Source organism: Motacilla alba, chromosome 7 (genome assembly GCF_015832195.1).
Source record: "Motacilla alba alba isolate MOTALB_02 chromosome 7, Motacilla_alba_V1.0_pri, whole genome shotgun sequence".
In the NCBI taxonomy this organism is placed as follows: domain Eukaryota; kingdom Metazoa; phylum Chordata; class Aves; order Passeriformes; family Motacillidae; genus Motacilla; species Motacilla alba.
Genome location: NC_052022.1, coordinates 25305756 through 25324238, shown reverse-complemented (window position 1 = coordinate 25324238; position 18483 = coordinate 25305756). Strand labels below are relative to the sequence as shown.

At 37.7% G+C, this 18483-nt stretch overlaps 1 protein-coding gene across 3 annotated transcripts in view; it reads right to left on the bottom strand.

The window, feature by feature from the left end:
* The window catches only part of PARD3B (par-3 family cell polarity regulator beta), a 394146-nt gene that overhangs the window by 218712 nt on the left and 156951 nt on the right, over positions 1 to 18483 (bottom strand). For all 3 annotated transcript variants that reach the window (XM_038141819.1, XM_038141820.1, XM_038141821.1), the window contains exons 5-6: positions 12696 to 12787; positions 2584 to 2670 (exon numbers count right to left, since the gene is read on the bottom strand). In XM_038141819.1, coding sequence (XP_037997747.1) covers positions 2584 to 2670; positions 12696 to 12787 — 179 coding nt within the window. The remainder of the gene's footprint in view (positions 1 to 2583; positions 2671 to 12695; positions 12788 to 18483) is intronic.

The following is an 18483-nucleotide window of genomic DNA, read 5'->3' as shown; positions in this document are numbered from 1 at the left end:
AAAGCAGAAGTCCTGTATTTTTGTCTCAGATTCATAACTGTCCCTCATGTCTAAGTCCATTCAACAGATTGACAGTGTGACATTAACTAATTCAAGTGACACTATATTCACTGAGCATCATTTTAGATTTACTGTCTAAGAACAATAAAAAACTTGTACTTCTGCCTATGAATTACTAAGTGAAGAACTGGTTCCTACTGAATGTTAGTTCTTTGAAGCATCTAACAGCAAAAAGCGATTTAATAGCATAAAGATGCTCTTGTAACAACTGATAGCCTTCCCAAAGGATTAAAAAGGGTAGTGATGGTGAGGGGCCACAGCCCTGTTGATCACATCCAACTAGTGGCAATCAAAAACCTTAACCCTAAGAACTGACTAAATACAACTGTGCTAAAATGCAAACCAGTTAAAGTAAAGAAATAAATGATATTACAAATAAAGTTGGTTGCTCACTAATCCTGTGTGCTTGAATACTGCATTCATATATGCAATAGGATTGCCTACTTGTCTGAAACTTGCGTGTGCTGTACTGCCCGCATGCCTTGAGTTACAGAGGCTGAGGCAGCTTGAATTTGTTCCTCCATTACTTTCTTACACAGCCTAAATTTTAGCATTTTAATGCACTATTAAATTTTAATTTCCTGTTTTTAATGATATTCAAGTGCAAAAGAAAGGGGGGAAATTATTTGTATTACTTTTGTAGTTCCTGTATAAACTAAGACTTTGTAAATGAATATGATGTTTTAATGACCTGTAGAAAAACTTTGGCCTGCAGCAGCACCACACTAAAGCCAGCATTACCTTATTAGAAGATAACTTTACAATTGAATTACCAGACCCAGCTAGTCATGGCCAGCATGTCCTCATAAATTCTATCATGTCACCAAAAGAAATAAAAGATGCTCTTCTGTACTTTCTCATGTTATGATGAGTTATGATTTATACTCTAGTCTCAGGCTAGATGAAAAAAGAGGGTCAAGCCATTTAAGTCAGTCCAGTGCTTTAGCAAAGGTATCAGCACAGTTCTGCCAAAAACTGTCTTAAATGTAAAGAAAACTACCTAAACCAGTAGCTCATCTGTCAAAGACCTCCTCTACTCCAGCAGATCCCAAAAGCATTTGTGAGTAAGGACCTAGTGACGTGAATACAATGTAGACCAACAACACTTCTTCTCGCAGGTCTTGAAAAGTTGCTGTCAACACAGTGATAGTTGAGTAGAAAACTGCATTTTGGTCACAACAATTACTGATTTTAATATCTTGCAATTTCATCAAAATTGTTTTACTGAAAGATTTTGAAATACCATGTTTGAACTACAACCTTTATGGCATGCCTATATCAAGGAGCTCCAGTCTGCATTTCAGAATGGGCAACAAACACAAGTGGCTTTCTCAAGACAAACAGGCAGCCCACAAAGCCAAGAACGCAACTTGGATCTCTGACAGTTGCCATTGAAGACCAACTTTCTTCTTGAGACAGTGATGCCATTTTTACAGGCAGCAGATGGACATCTATTTTCCCTTTTGGTAAATAAAACAATCTGAATTAATTTGGGTCCACTTACAAATTCAGATCTTGCCAAAAAAACAGACCTTTACAAGGTAATTCAATCCTTCACATTCTCTGTCCTACATGAAAGATGACAAGTAAAGAAACATTTAAAAATTAGACAATTTTTACTTTTGCAATAATTGGCTTTGTGTAACAGGCAGCCATTTTACTATAAAGCAGTGTCATTTATGGCTCTGGCAATTTCCCATCTCTTATTCACGGCTGCCAGTGTCAAATTAACTCTCTGGCTAAGCCTCTGTATGTCAAATTTCAGCCTAGATTTTTTTTAACACATCCTAGTTACATAGCTTGGAAAACAGCTATAATGAAAATGCTGACGCAGTCTTAACTACAGCACATCAATATGAGCACGCTGCTATAATAGGCTTTTGTGATCTCGATGGACTTTGTTAAATCATTTATAATTAAAGTAATTGTATTGTGACAAAGAAAGGTTCATGGTATAGAGCACATTTTATAAATGCTATGCAATCAAATCTGAAAGATGGCTTGAAAAGTATGTGGTATGAGGAGGCAAGCAATTTCTTTGACTCTTCTTGTCTGGTATGTCACTAAGGAAGAGACTATGCACAGATACTCAATTAGGAAAAACAAAACAACAAACAAAAACAAATAAGCCCACAACAGCACAAGAAAACCAACCCAACACCACAAAACTACTGAGTCTAGTTTACCATTCAGAGAATAAAACTAGGGACAACTAAAAGGGCATATATGAATAAAGATGTTAGTACTGCTGAAAGCAACTGGACATGGCACTTCATGCTATGGTCTAGTTGACAAGATGGAGCTCAGTCAATGGTTGGACTCAAGTATCTTTGAGGTCTTTTCCAACCTAAATGATTATAGGGTTGCCTCATACAGAACTTGGACTAGTAAATGTTTTGGTACTGGAAGAGTGTCATAAAGCAATTTTTGCTTTCCTTTAGGTAAATAGTCAGCATTTTAAGATAAGCAAAACTGAAATCCTTCCATTAATATACTTCTTGAGCAATGCAGAAAATACCTTACCTTCCACTCAAGGATGAAAAATAGGGCACCACATGTATTCCCAAGGGTCCACCTTCTCCAGAAATCTCCACTGTTTTTGTCATTTCACTGAAAAAGAGCACAGGGGAAACAAATCTCATAAGCTTATTCAGAGAATTCTCCATATTCTCTGAATATCTCTATATCTCCATATATCAATTAAACAAATTCCTGGTTGGTCAGATAGCAGAAAGGGTAAAAAAAATATTTGACTCAGAGCTCACTAATATATGAAAATAAAATGAGAAGTAAAACAGCCATGAAATTCTTTAATTGTTTTAGATTAGCATTTGTATATTTTAAAAGGAAAAGAAATCAAATACTAGACATCTTCCTAAGTCAACCTTCAAGTAAATTAATTAGAATATGAAATAATAAGCTTTTAAGTGAGGAGAGAATTAAATCATCAAAAAAAAAAAAGCATGGGGGAAGGTTATTTTACATGTTCTTAATTTAAGCTCCATGTGAGTTGCTTCAATTTTCCCATGTGGCCACATTATAAACACGAAGATCACACAGAAAGGACATTGAGACTTTCAAGTCAAATCATATTTAAATATACTGATTTCTTCGCTCAGTTGCGTACAACCTCTCTGATGAACAAAGAGCAAAACAAATTGTGATCAGTAGTGCAACTCAGCTCATTTTATCAAGAAGTTTCCTTCCTCTAACACTGTTATTAAAAACCTCTATTATCTCTGACAGACGCGGTTTCACGGCATGTGCTGTTTCACTTCCTATTGACTATTTTACACTGTCAGCCTTACAGTGACCTTAACTCTATTTTGGGACTTTAAAAGCAAGGTATTTGAATTGGCTAGAACTTAAAAAATCAGCAATGTCTGTAATTTCAGCAGACCTTGCTCCTTCACTCTACAATAGTGTCCATCTTCCAAAATACTCCCTTCCCCTCCCATGCTACTGAACTCTCCCAGCACCAGGATCAGTGGCCCGCTGACAGCTCCTGGACACACCCATTCAGAACACCCCAGTTGTGAGCTCTGTGCGCCTGCCAATCCTACAGTGTGCACAGAACACGTGAAACTGAACCAAACGGCCACTTCAGATACTGCCCTGAGTTGAAGACTCAGTCGAACTGATCAAGTGCAAACTGCTAGAGAGAAAGAGACTTCTGATCTTTCCCTGTGCACCAGATCTAGAGAGCACATGTTTGCTAGATAAGACGACCAAGCTGACTCTTTAGTACCACCCTGCCCTCCCCACCTCAGATGATTTTTCCCTAGTACCACAACTTCCTCTGGCGCCAGATGACTGATCTTGCTGACCCATGGTCTTAGGATCGTTTGATTTGATGGAAGAATCAGTAAAAATGCACCAAAACCCACCAGGAATCACAGGAATCTGTGATTGCCCTTGAAGTGGCAGCACAGTTACACCGCATCAGGTACAACACGAACCCAGGTGGCACAGTTAGGCCCTCTCACAAGGAGCACAATTACTGCAAATGACCTTAGACAAAATCTGGCATTGCTTCCTAATAACACAGGAATATTTTTTTGTTGTTATGATCCTTATCCAGTTACATAATGATTAATGAGAAGCAATTTGCCCTAAATACAATATTTTTTAGCTTGACTGGCTAAATACAGAATAAGACTGGAAAATAAGTTTATAATTTATTTTTTTTTAATTAGGGAACAGAGTGAGTTTTGGGGAGCTTTTTTTTCTAAACTGTTCTTCCAAAAAATGCTGGCACTATAATAAATTTATGTTCTCTAGATATTAAATGGAAAGAGCCTGAATAACAAGACTCCACTGATCCCAATGTAAGAGATTTACATATTACTGTATTTATAGAACAGATATCATCAACAGGCATTTGTGGATTTTTCTTTCCTGTATTCACCCACTTCATTAATCAAATGGGGAAATCCTGACAAAATCTTCCTGTAAGATTTTTTAAATACTTTTTTTTTTTCTGGTGAAGCTGGTTAGAAAGTGTGGTTACCAAAAACCTCAACATTGCATGCATCGGAAATTAACTCCTTTTTCAGTTCCATCTTCTACTTCCTCCAATTCTCTTAATACACAAAGAAAGATAATTAAAGGGCTACTTTTATTGTCTTTTGAACTTCTACAAATCACATTAGTAAATTAAGCAGCCAAGTCCTTTAGATTCAGAAAATAATCAGAAGTAGTGAATGGGTTTTCATTTGTACAGGGAAAATTTAAGTAAGTTACAGCTGTCCCCAAATAACCCTGTGTGCTCTAGGGAGGAGTTTGTCTTCCTAAGCAACTGTAAGAAAGAGGGGGAATTTTTTTGAGGGCTATCACCACAGACAGGTGATCTGTCATATTAAATCAACGTAATTACAGTTATAAGTAGGCTGAAAGCCAAAGAAAACATACAAACATTTTTAAACTGAACATGAAATCTACACACTAAGAAAAATAGGCTTCTTTGTGAAAACAAAGAGCCCACATGCACATCACATGTTACTTTAAAAATTTTTGGTACATCCTAAAACTTATAGAGGTTCTAGAGCACTAAATGTTCAGAATAAGAGCACACTCTGTGTAGATGTATTAAGAACTTTGAAATTACAATTTTAATTAAAAATCCATTACTCTAAATAGACTTCTTCTCAAACAAATGGGACTCTTAGTTACATCCAAGAAGAAAACAGCCTTTTACACCAACTTTCATGGACTTTTGAGCACATGTTATTTTTATATTATACCTATGAAAGCATGACAGTTTAAAAACTGTAAAACCAGAACATCTGGAATTTGATTTATTTTTTTTTCATTTGTTTAAGACCCTCAAATATCAGAGATTCAGACACATTTGGTATCATTCACTTGCTCTGTCCCTCTTCAGGCAGGTTTAATCTGCCCACAACGACAGCTGAACTCAGCACTGTACTATTTCATGCTGGCTTACAGTTTATACTGCACTGGAGAAAGTATTCAGGAACAGGGCATGGCTGAGTGAGATTCTAAATAGGATGAGCTCTAAGAATACTAATTACTAAACTCCAAAGGCACATGGGACACACAGGTGCTAGGACTCTTCAGTTTGACAGAGCTAGGTTAAAAAAATTCAAGAAAGAAGTAGGAGAAAGCAGAATTACTGTCTTACAGGTTGATAGCTGTGACAACAAAGAATGTCATTTACAGATTTTTTGCAATATTCAACACATTTTAAAAACAAACACACACCTAGGAAAAAAATAGGAAAATAGGAAAAAAATTCCAAAAGTTAGTAACCTACTCGTGACCTACTGCCCTTTGAAATCTCCTCTACAGATCATAAATGCCTTTTGCAGTAAAAGAAAACACAAGTCTGGCCCATCAAATCAGTATAAAAGATCTGGAGTAAAATCCCTAGCTGGGGAGGAGAGGCTGGGAGCATTGGTGACCGATGCACAGAGGGTGCCTCAGTAGGCTGAGTATCTTCTGCTTGTTCTTCAAGGAGCAGACAGAACTCCTACCTCAGGAAATCTTGAAGAACCCAGTCTGTGGAATACATACAGATACATTCCTACAGGAGCCAAAAAGACTGAACTTTAAAAAGCCTTTATGTCAGGGAAATTTCTCTGAAGTGCAAGGTTCACCCCAACCAGAAACACAGCACTCAGGCTTCTTCCAATACATGCTGGCTTCCCTTCCCCTTGCTACACTAAGGGTAATTCAGGTCTCACTCAGGGGAGAACACCTGTCCAGCATGACCTGATCCAAGATGCTGTATTATTGATTTTTAACCTGAAGAGGCTGTCATCATTTACTATTTAAATTCTTCTTTGTTTGATATTATTGATTTCTGACAGATTCTTTACCGTCTATCACATTTGTCAACAAGGCTTGCCATGCATATTATTAAAAATGCTGATAAGTACTGTTCAGCAAAGGGACAGAGAAAGCGTACACATGAGTAGTGAGCATGCACAGCATCGGCAACATGGAAAGCAAAATTTAAATGGAGTGCTGCACATTTAGTGGTCCTATTAAGTCAATCTGATCCTCAGATCTGCAGTGTCCTGGCTGTGGAATACTATAGCTCCCTCTCTTGAAACCTGTATCAAGAATTAGCAATTTGTGTGTTACACAATGAGAAAAGATCTATTAGATGAAAGCTTCTCTGCAGACAACGCAAGAACACTGAAGAACCCATCAAACACTGAGCACACAGATGCTTAAAAGAGAACCCTCTCCACAAAGAAATGTTACACATTGCTGCAGCAAGACTGAGTTCACTGAGGTGCTTTGACCTTCCCCAGCTACAAACGCTTGGTAGAATTGCTCTTGGAGAATGCAGTAGGCACAGCCTAAAGCAGATTAATTGTTTTGCAACACAGTGAAGACAGTACCTCAGAAAAGCTGCTTACTGCATGGGTTACTGGGCAAAACTTGTCATCATGTGTATGTCACAAGAACCTACTGCTTGAGTAAACACAAAGCATTTACCATTCCAGTGGCATTTTCCTTTGCAATTTTAGTCATATTCAACACTTTCTCAAGTGCTTTTAAGAAAAGGTACAGATTAGTAAGATGCCATATCTGAAAAAAAATCTTTTAGTGTAGAATGTCAATGTTTCCCTTGCAAACAGAAAAACACAGCTGATATTCTGAACATGCTATGTGGTGTTTTTGTTGACCACAGCCAAGAAAAAGGCAAATTAAATGTCAGTCAGATGTAGAGAGCTCACAGATGCAGTTATTAAGCTGTATCTCCTTGCTTGTTCTTCACTTGCACCTCCAGTTCCATGCCTCTTCCTCCAATGCTGCCATTCCAGAGGAGAGAGCATTTATCCACAAAAGGTGTTGATGTTTGGCAGAGAGCAAAGGCCTACAGGGCATGTCAAATTCCTACAGGGCATTTTAAAGAGAAAGCATGCACAGATTTGTCCAAATCAAGAGGCTGATGACTCTGCCATGTACTTTTTTCATATACTAAACCAATACAGGTACTGACAATAATAAAGTATTTGTCCAGAGAAGGCTTTCAGAGTAGTCAGCTAAACTAAACCTGTCACACTTCCCACCCACTTCCTACCCCTTTTCCACGTATTTCCTTTCCTGTTTTCAACTAGGTGCTCAAACCTCTGATTAAAATGTCTTGAAAGTCCTGAAGAAGGAGCTAGAACTCAAGATGTTATGTAGTGTGAACACACTTAAATGATGAAAATTGGAACAATATCTAAATAAGGCTAGAAAGCACCCTACAAGGAGAAGAAAAAGCAACTCAGAGTGCAGGCAAGGGTAAGTTTTCCAGGTACAGCTAAGCAAACTGGTGACTCTTTTATAAAAAACAGGAACAGAGCAGCTGCTCCATTCTACACAACACTACACGAACTACCCACAAGGTTCAAATACTTACTATGAAACCATGTCACAATCTTCCAGTTGCAGGTTGAAGAGAAAACAAATCGCCTTCTCCTAACTAAAATGCATTAATCTAGTTGTTCCAGACTTTTTTTTCCCCAGTAAAATTAGTTAGTTCTCACAAGATTAACCCTGAAGTTTTAAAGAGAAATCAGACAGCCTGCAAGCACTGGAGCTTTGTGTCTTTTTTTTCTTTAAATCAAATGGTTCCAATTCTCTTTTGTTAGACTAATGAAAGACACAGTAGGTTAAAACCAGGAAAACACATAGAAGGAAAAAATGCTTCAGCTACACTTTAATTATGTATCTACAGTGCTTAAACCAAGGAACTGACCCTGACCTCTGCTAAAAAGAAGTGGGAAGACAGCAAAAGCGAACATAATGAAAACACATAATGAATTATCTACGCATAAATTACCCTTTGCGTTCCAACTAATCCACTGCTATTAAGCTAAATATCCACTTCCAAGCAGATTTGTGTTTACTGTTCCTTAACACAGTAATTTTTACTGAGAAAAGCAAGCTTCTCAAAACCAGTATTCCCATGTACAGTGAGCTAAGGAATTCAGGGCTTAAAGGTGTGACAAGTATCTACCTGATCATCTTTAGAGTATCAAGACCCTGCTCTTACTATGAAAATCTTTTAGACCTAGTATAGAACATGAAAAAAGGCACAGAGAAATACAAAATTTCATACACTGATAGCACTAGCTTCGCTTCCTTTACCCTGAACATCATCTTTACTTGAAAATCAACAACAAAAAAAAAAAACCTTCAGAATTTACAAGAGGATTGTCATTATTTAATCTATTAAAAAACATTCCAACAACCCAATGTTTTAAATCTCTCCTATAGTAAAGTTCAACTCTCAAAATATCAAATCAAAATTTTCTGACTCCCAAGGAATGCAGTCCTGAAAAGTTTCCCAGTACTTCTGCAGTGAAATGTTTTAAGAGAATCCAGACAAAGGGACTTCCCATTAACGTCTAAGAAGAGGAGCCAAAACCCCTCCATACTGACACTCATTTACTCCATGTGAAACTGATTTCTCCTACTTAAACCAGCAAAATTACTTTCTTCAAATCAAACAGATTTCCTGCTTGAGTGAGGAATGTAAAACAATTCAAGTCTGGATCTTAAAGTTCAACTGACTGGGCTTCTCAACTATAAAATATTAATCATGGTACTCTTTCTCTGCTTCCCCCTGAAATACCCATTATTGGCTGCAGTTAGAAAGGGACTCTGACCTCAGACAGGTTGGTGCCCTGATGAGAAGGCTCAGCTCATTTTCTCAGCTGCTATTTTGCTCAAGCACTGTAGGCCTTAAAGCTTACCAAACCCAAGGACAGGAAGGAAAGCAGGGAAAGCAGCAGAGCCAGTAGTAGTTTTCTTCCACAGCCCTTTGTCTACAGCATGGTGTAACTCACAATTATGCTCAAATATTACCTTTATTAACATCTCTTGAGGTGGCTTATTTAAATGAAGGGTTAATGACCTGGTGGTCCATCATGGCCCTAACGACTTGAAAATTCAACACGAAAAATACCTGAACAAATCAGAGTTTTGAGTAACACTTTCTTTCAGATAGGAGACAAATTAGATATTAAGATGCTTTTTTACTGCTTGTGAAAAAATAGGCTTATTATTTAACATGATTTTATTAATAAAACCTTCCTTACTTACATTCAATCAAATAAAGATAATTGAGACAGACAGATGGTCTCTAGTGACTCATTATTTCCCTTTATAAACCTTCTACTCTTGATGAAAACACTTTTGGAAAAACAATTTAAAAAACTTGACTCACAAGAAAAGCCAAACAAAAATCAAATCATTGCTATAAATTTTAAATTCTTGGACTTTTGAAATTCCTGTGAATTCCACAGAGCTACGAACTAACTTTGCTTTACAAAATATTGCATTCAGAACTTCCCTCACATTCACTGAAAAAAGTGGAATATTTCACAAATACTCGAATATAATTCACAATTTTGATGAAAAATTCCTCATAGTACCCATCTCAATTCTTGCAGGTAAAACAGTGCTTGTAAAAATCCCCTCAGGACACAGGAACCACAAACAAGGCATATTTTGGTAAAATTACTCTACTGTGACTATGAAAAACTGTTCCTTTCTCTCATTTTGTTTTGATTTTTATTTGCTTGGTTGGTTTTGGCCAATATTTTTCAGACAATGCAATCTCAATCAAGATTGAGATAATTTGTCTCAAAAAAAAGAAAAAAACTATTAACAATGCAAAAAGATTCTTGGGAATACCCTGTTCTGGCCAGCTTTCCCTCTTCTCCCTGTCTGCTCAACACTTACTTGATTGATATTCTGGCATCAATCAAGTGGGTCCCAATCTATATTCTTTATCACTTTTCCTTCCAGGTTCCTATGTCAAGACAGTTTGCAAAATTCAGCAAAAATTGTAAGAGATCTACAGAAACCTAAGCTTATTCTCGTCTGGTTTGTGACATGCCAGAGTAGACCTGGCTGCTTCAGAAATCTAAATACCTCTGAAAAATATCACAAGGGGTTTTGTCATTGTCAATGTTTCCAAAAGCCAGCGAATTCTGAAGCAAACAAGTATCATAACCTCCTTCTGAAGAATCCCAAATGCAAGCAACAAATTGTTTAACTCGATAATCAATAATATGCTCTCAGAAAATTCCTAAGAGGACTTAGATAGCCTAAAACACCCTAGTAAAGGCATAAGGAAAACAGTAAATATGAACAGAGTGTGCACAGAGCTTGATTAATCCCCATTACAAATTAACGGATCAAGAGACAAATGAGTGCATATATTTGGTGATGCATAATAATTACCTCAGGTGAAACAAGCTGTAGAAGTCTTCAGCAACATTCCACGAGCAGAAAATACGCATTAGTGACTGAACTAAGTTCTATACCTGCATGATGAACACTAATCAGCAGGCGTGTAGCTTAGAGGCCCAGCAGGTGCAGGGAAAGCTGGAAAAGCACTCCAGCTCCTTTTCATTAAGAGACCATTCTAAAAATATGCATCAGTATCTGCAGGCAGAAGAAGGAATTACAAAATGGCATAGGCACTGGGTGACAGGGAGGCCTTCAAGAGGGAGCAAAAAACCCAGAGAAATTGAGTTGAAAAACACAACTGTACCAAGATGATAAAGTTGCCCATGCAACTACTGAAATTATGACTCAAAGAACAAGAAAAACTGAGAAATTGATTCTCTTAAAAGGAAAAAACAAATTTCTGTCTTGAAATGCTGTGAAAGGAAAGGTGATCATTCTCCACAAATCCTGGCACGGCCCAGACCACCAGCGATGTTCAAGTCCCTGCTCTTACTAACTCCCCCACAGGCACGAAGTATATATTCATGCCTCTTTCACAGACCCTCATGTAGGTAAAATAGAAATATTAAGACTTGTTTTTTTCTCAGATGTTTGCAAGGATAAATGCTGTAAGAGTAAGGCATGCAGATACTGTTTATTTCATTAGTTTTATCTTATGCTGTTTTGACAAACAACTATAAGCAGCAGAATTATAGCAAATGACTATCTGCCATCATTACAAGTGAAAGAGATTAATTTTTCACATTTTAGCTGTCATGTAGAAGTTTGTCATGTAACACTTCTTAATTTAATTATACAATGTGCTATATATATCTCAAGAGTTCTGCAACAAACATAAGATAATGGACAAAGTCCTGAATTCCTCTACCTACTCAGAAAAGTGACTTCAGCACAACCTCAATCACCAGTCAAAACTGAAATTTAGGCTTATGATGAGACAGAAAACCAGCAGCATGAAAACACTCAAACACTACTGAGGATCTGACCAACTTACTCTCTGAAACTATGGCACCTTGGCTTGATAATTTGGTGTAACAAATGCTATCTATAAAACCATGATTTTTTCAATTTCATTTCAGCCATTTAGAATTTTCTCTTTGATTTCAGGAGCAATAAACATTGTTACTCATTACTGAACCTCTTGAGAACGCCTGATTTCCTCTCCTCTTGTTTCAGCTATGCAGCTCTCAAGTTTTATTCCACTGGTTTCCAGTGGTGATTATATACTTATCTAAGTGTTGTTCAAAATTTAGGCTGGTTAAAATAAAAGTTATTTCCTAAAATGTCAATGGGACCATGACCACATTCAGACACAACAGCAGAGGCAATCTCTAGTTTGTTATAACTGAAGAGAAGAAAAGGATTTATTCCACCTGGCTTCTTTAGTGAAGGAATGCACAGGGAAATATTGCAAATATTAGCAATAGTTTACATTGTGTATAAACACAGACACAAAATCTGCTACAGGATATAGCAAAGTAATAACCTTACCACTCAATACTGAAGGTGACACTTAAAACAAAGGAGATATTTTTAGGATTATATGGTTCAGTTAAATAGTTATTTATTGAGATATATGATTACGAACATCCTCTATCTTAAGATAAGAAACACTTGCAGGACTGAATAGAAACCAAAACCCAGATTTCCCCCTTACCCTTATACTACAAACAGCACCAAAAAATCATTCATATTCATCAACAAGGGTTAGAGATTGTCATGCTCAAATATGTGCTCTGGTATGTGAATCAAATGCAATTTTAGGGTGGGAAAGGCAGGAGGAGGAAGAGACTATGGTGATGAGAAGCACAGTGCAGAGCCAGAGGTGCAGCTTGAATGTGAAGTCAGTTTTGTATTGCATAAATTGACAAACCACACTTGAGCCAGCACCAAACAGAAGATGTACCTACCTGCTAGGGAGCCGGGCCCTCTGAGCCAGCAGCAGTTCTGTGGGTCCAGTGAGGTTCATCTCCCCATCCTGAAAGGATGCCTGGGAAGCACCCTGTGGGGAGATTTCAAAGCGCATATTGAAACTATGTACAGAATAATGCATATAGTACAGTGCTGTGTTCGTGTTTTTAAGTTTGTATTTGGAAGAGAAAGTCAGTCTCAAAATTACATCACATCATCTCACTGACAGTGAGGACTAAAAGATCCATTCTGGATGGATCACCTGTGACACAGCATTTGGAGAAACAGGAGGGTATCTGAAGTCCTGCTCCTTGTGCCAGTCCCACCATCCTTCCACTGGAGAAGCTTAATGTCGTACTACTTAATGTTGTGAAGTTGTACTGCTTTACCTTCTTCTCTATCTAACCTGAATGCCATTCTTTCCCACTCTGAGCCATCTCCTTTCTCCCAAGAGATGACACAGACCCTGAGGTAAACCCAACAGCTTTTTTTTGTGCTCTATCCCTTAGCAGTTTATCTGGCAAAGACATATTTTCAGAGTAACTTCCCAGAAAAAGAAATTATGCAGCCATTTGGACAATCAGACACAAAAATACAAAGTACACATAGTCCAGACGCCAATGCTAAAGCTCTTGAGAACTATTATTTAACTTTCTTTTTGTGATCCTTGCACTCAATGTTTGCATTTTTTCATACTGGGAGAGGGAAATAGTTACCAATGAGATAAGACCACTGTCAGCAGGTGATGTATTAGCTTTAACATACTGTACTTCATCCCAACCCTTATGGCAATAATGTAAACAGAGCAAAATTCGTAACAAAGACCTTTTTTGGAGAGGTCACTTCTGTCAACTCTGCAACAGGAATAGAGCTGGAAGACATAAATCTTCAGCTGTCAACACACTAAGAGAATTCAATTCAGAGCCTGATCTTAACTAGATAAAGGCTAAAGTTAATCATTATTTTTTTGTCTTTGTTGCAGTGGTACAGTTTTCCAGTGTATACACTTGCCATATTAAGTTGTCTCAAGGCAAAAGGTAGCAATGCTATAAATTATTTTCAAAGAACAAAGCCAACTAGATAGGTAATTTAATTTTCAGTAAAAGTTCTACACTGGTTATCAGAAGTTTCAGCTTCTCTCAAAATATGAGGTTCTAAAGGTTTGGTGTTTCCAGTCCCTCAAAGATTTGTAGAACTTATTTTCAGTTTATAAGTATCAAGAGAGTTGGGGGCAAGTGTGGATTGCCTTGCACTTCAAAATCATGAGCAGCCTTGCAAGCAAACCCTTGAGATATAAACCAAGCTGGACCCTTTTTGGTTTGCATGGTGCTTTTGAACCTATAATACTGGTAGTGATACTCTGTGTGTTAATTAGAGCAGAAGCCAATGGACTTGGCTTCAACTGCAAGACCAATGTAGTTCACTCAAAGCGAACTTCTGCCACTAATAAAGAACCACTTCAAAAAGCTATCTATTGAGTATGTGCCATCTCTTCCAATCACTTTTCACAGTGGAACCACATGTCAAGGAACAATTCTTGTTATATGAAGTATATTCCATACTAATCTCATAAATCAAGAGTTCAACCTCAAGCAGTGCATTACCAACAGAATTCAGACAAACAGCCTTCCTATGTAAAAACTCCATCTTGACAAAAGCTTTAAAAAAAAGCCTTGGTAGCAGCAGATGTTGGAAGCAGACAAACCCTTTAACAATAATGCTTCCAACAAAGCTAACCTCTGTTAGCCTGCCACTGAGAACACTGGTGCTACAAAGGTTCTTCTTTATGCAAAGTTAAATACAGTCACGCCATGAGCAGATTCAGGGTTGTGATCAACTACACCCTTTTCTCCCAGACACTGGCTGCAACACAGTACATGACAGAGAACATGCTACTCATGCCTCAGAACTGTTTTGCCATCTGAAGCCTCCTTGCAGTCTACACAAGCAACATAAGCTATGCTGCTTCTCCGTTTCTGGGCTTTTGGTTACTGCTGGTTTTGCTGTGGTGAGATTACATCCATGCTTGTCCCCTATCTCCCACTTCTTGGGAAACAGATTTCCCAGCAATGATAAACACAGAGGTTCAGAACACAATCTTGTATCTTGTTTCTGTTGACTGATTCACTGATTTTTTTGACCAGAAAGAAAACAATTTTAATCAACAAGTAAAATCTCACACTTCAATTTGCTGTGCGGCACAGCACAACATTGCTAAGAGCACAGTTACATTCCAAGATAAGCAAGAGGCCCTTACAACAGATGCCAACAAACAGCTTTCTTTTCTGCTAAAGGCCAGACCAGCAGAAAGTATCCTGAAGCTTGATAAGAAGATTGTTATAGATACTAGAGGTCTCAGACCTTTGGAAGAGGTCTTCAAAAACAGATTTACAAACATGTCTCCTATGTTTCAAGGCATTATCCTTCCAGTGCCAGAAAATAATGGGGCAACTTTGTGAGGCACCTGGCAGTCATACACATCCACATTTTAATCATTCCACAAGATAAAACTTCCATGGGGAATTACAAGATGAAGTCCGGAGTTCATAACAAAGTTTGCATTTTTTGTTTCTTTTATTTATGGGTTTTATTTGGGTTGGTGTGTTTGTTTGTTTATTGTGGTGTGGGGGCTTTGCTTGTTTAAATCTAAGGGTAAAAGCTTCTAAAGAAAAGTCATCCTCTCCTAACTGGAGAGAAGTGTGCTGAAGGATTTCAGAAAGAGCTCAGTGTCAGAGGCCCTATCCTGCACACCACTGCCTGTTTAGATTTGCAGGAGTTTAGTGCTCCCACATATCACAGATTATCACATGCTCAAGTCAATAAACACAAAGCCAGATATATTTGAAGGCTTAACTGATCAAGGAAACATGAATCATAACACTGACATTCTAAGTGAGCTCTCTGAGAATGACATTAGAGCTCCAGTCACGTAACAATCACTATAAGTGGACAAATTCCTTTCATACTTGAGAATTACATTAGAAGCACAGTAAATTTAAACAGATCATCTCCTGACAAACAAGCAGAGTAACAGCAAACCAACAATGCACAATTAAAGACACTGTCAAAAGACAATGATCCAATACACACAAAAATGCTCAATCTTTTGTTCAATTTTAAAGACTGATTGTCAGTTTTTCAATAGTAGCAGAATTAAGGACTAACTGACTAACAAACCTTGACTCAAATTCAGCTGACACTGTAACAGATTTACAGTGACAGAATTGCAGTATTCACTTAGGACATAGGAATAGAAATGCAAAATGGTGTGGTAAAAACAAAAGCCAAGGAAGCATATGCATCTAAGAACAGTGGAAGTTTTTAAATTTATTTACATTGGGATAATTTGAATTAAGCAATTCTTCCTAGTGCTACTAAAAGCATGTTCTTCAAATTAGGGGTAAGTAGGAGAGAGTGATTCTATTAAACAGCCCTCTACAAACAACTGCAACCCAAATGCTAGGAAAAATCTTGTATTCATTATGTGATAGCTCTCAAGTTAGCTAAGCATGTACATGAGGCAGCAGGAGTGACAGAGTGCATACCAGTAGTGACATTTACTACTTTGTGAAAATCCAGTCTTCTCAATTCAACAGTCAGCATGGGCATATGTTAGCCCCAGCAATAAACATGATGAGTCAGTCATAATCTTATTGAGCTTAGGGTGTATGACCAAGTCTGCAGTCTTTTTCTTTGATTTTTGAAAAGGCTTGTTTCAGAAAACCTACAAAATATTGGAGGGAAGAAGCAATAGTGGGACTTTTGGACAGAGACATAAAACTATCTAATTTTTTGCTAGAAAGAGAGACAGAGAGAGACAGAATTGACTGAAAATGGTCGAACCAATCATTTGTATTGTAAAGGATGCAGCCCTGAGCAGCCAACACAACAGTGGCTGTCCCAACATGCAGGCTGCCCACCAGTCCCACTGCTCTGTTTCCTCATTATCATTGCAACCCAAAAAATCTGGACTTTGGTATCTCCAAAAAAAAACTGCACTAGAGTTTGTTACCATTTGTTACCTAAACTCTGGCTAGAGTGCAGTTTTGAATTCCATTTTAACTAAAACTAAATATTTTGTTGAGGTTCTTCTGCAGCTGAAGCTTGCATATTCATGCAAGAGCAGACTATACCACCTAGCCGAGCAAGAAAACTTCAGAAATATTCACAGGCCACCAGTGGCTATAGACGGGCCCTAAATCACCTCAAGTCTGCCTGGTAGGTTTAGAACACAATTCATTCTTAAGACAAGTAAGTTTTTGGGTAGCATTAAATTGCCAACACATCATTTTTAGGAAAGCTGTGTAGCAAAACCCATCCTATCTTTGAAAAAAGCTTATTCTATAACCAGCAACATGAGAAAAACCTCAAAATAGATAAATTTAGAGAAAGAGGACTTCAAATAAAAAACTGGAGAAAATACTGAGTGCAGGATACTCCTGGAGTATAAAATGGTCATCAAACACTAGCAATAAACTTGAAGGAAATAAGTAAGATCTATTAATAGAAGAAATAAACACATCTACTCAAATTAGGACTCAAACAGTCTGGTATACCCAAGGGAAAGTATCTTTATCTGAGACTTTCTTCTAATGACAAAGTTAAAAGCGAAAATGTATGTCTGAAGTTCCAGTTTCCAGTACTGCATTCCCTGAGGGCCTCAGCTCCTTAAAACAAAGGAAAAGTATCCAAATCAAAGAGCAGAAGGTCATGGAGCAGGGTGGCAGGCTGCAGAGCTCCCTCTCCCTACTTGGCCAACAGTGAACCTTCTTCCAAGAAGGTTCAGTAAGAGTTCAGATCCCACCAACATAAACAGTGAGATGCAAGGAAACCTGGGGGGTGAAAAGGATGCTTAGTTTACAAATGCAGGAAATGTCTCATCTACTGCTCTCACAACAATTTTAATTACTGTATTTAAAAATTGAACATTTTTAGCAACACTTTCAGGATCATGTGAGCATTTCTGACAGCCAGAATGAGTTTAAAAAGCCATAGCACTATATTTAGCTTTAAAAATCAACACTTTCATAAATATTCCCAAACCAATTAGCCTGTGTTATAAAGTTGTTTACCTGTACCTAGAACAATAAATGCAATACCGGACATTGCATACAGAAGACCACATAACTCGTGGAACACACACACACATAAAGGCCCTTTGTTTTTCTGGAATAATATAACCAAGCACAGGTTAAAATATGATAACCCTATCTGAACCAAGGTTAGACATATCTTGCTGTAATGCCCAGCAGGAACATTCTATGCTGTTTTTAAGTTCTGGCCAACAGTACATAACTTTTTAGGTCCCAAAGGCTTCTCTGTGGCTCACTTGGTCTGTTGGGACAAAAGGTAAGTTGTGTGTTCCTGAAGTGGCTAAGAAACTTCATTTAACCACAATAACCACTGCCCTTCATTATGATACTCATCAGCCTCAGTTTGCAAAAAGAAGAATACAGCACACCACAAGCTTTCAAAATATTCCAGACTGAAAATCAGTATCTCTCCTCCTCCATTTAGCCTCAAATTCCCAACAGGCCTAACTGAAGATGTGGAACTACAACCCTTCACAGAGAAAACTTTTTTTTTTTTTTAATTTAGTCAGATTATCCCTAGGCTGGGGAACAATCTGGCAAGGCAAATACATAAGAAGCTTCCAGTAAGCAGAAACCTCTACTGTAACTGCAGCAGTAACACCTCTATGTAGGAAAAAACTTTTTAAACTGAGGAATCTTGGTTTGGACTGGGACAGAACTAATTTTCTTCCTAGTACCTGACACAGTACTATGT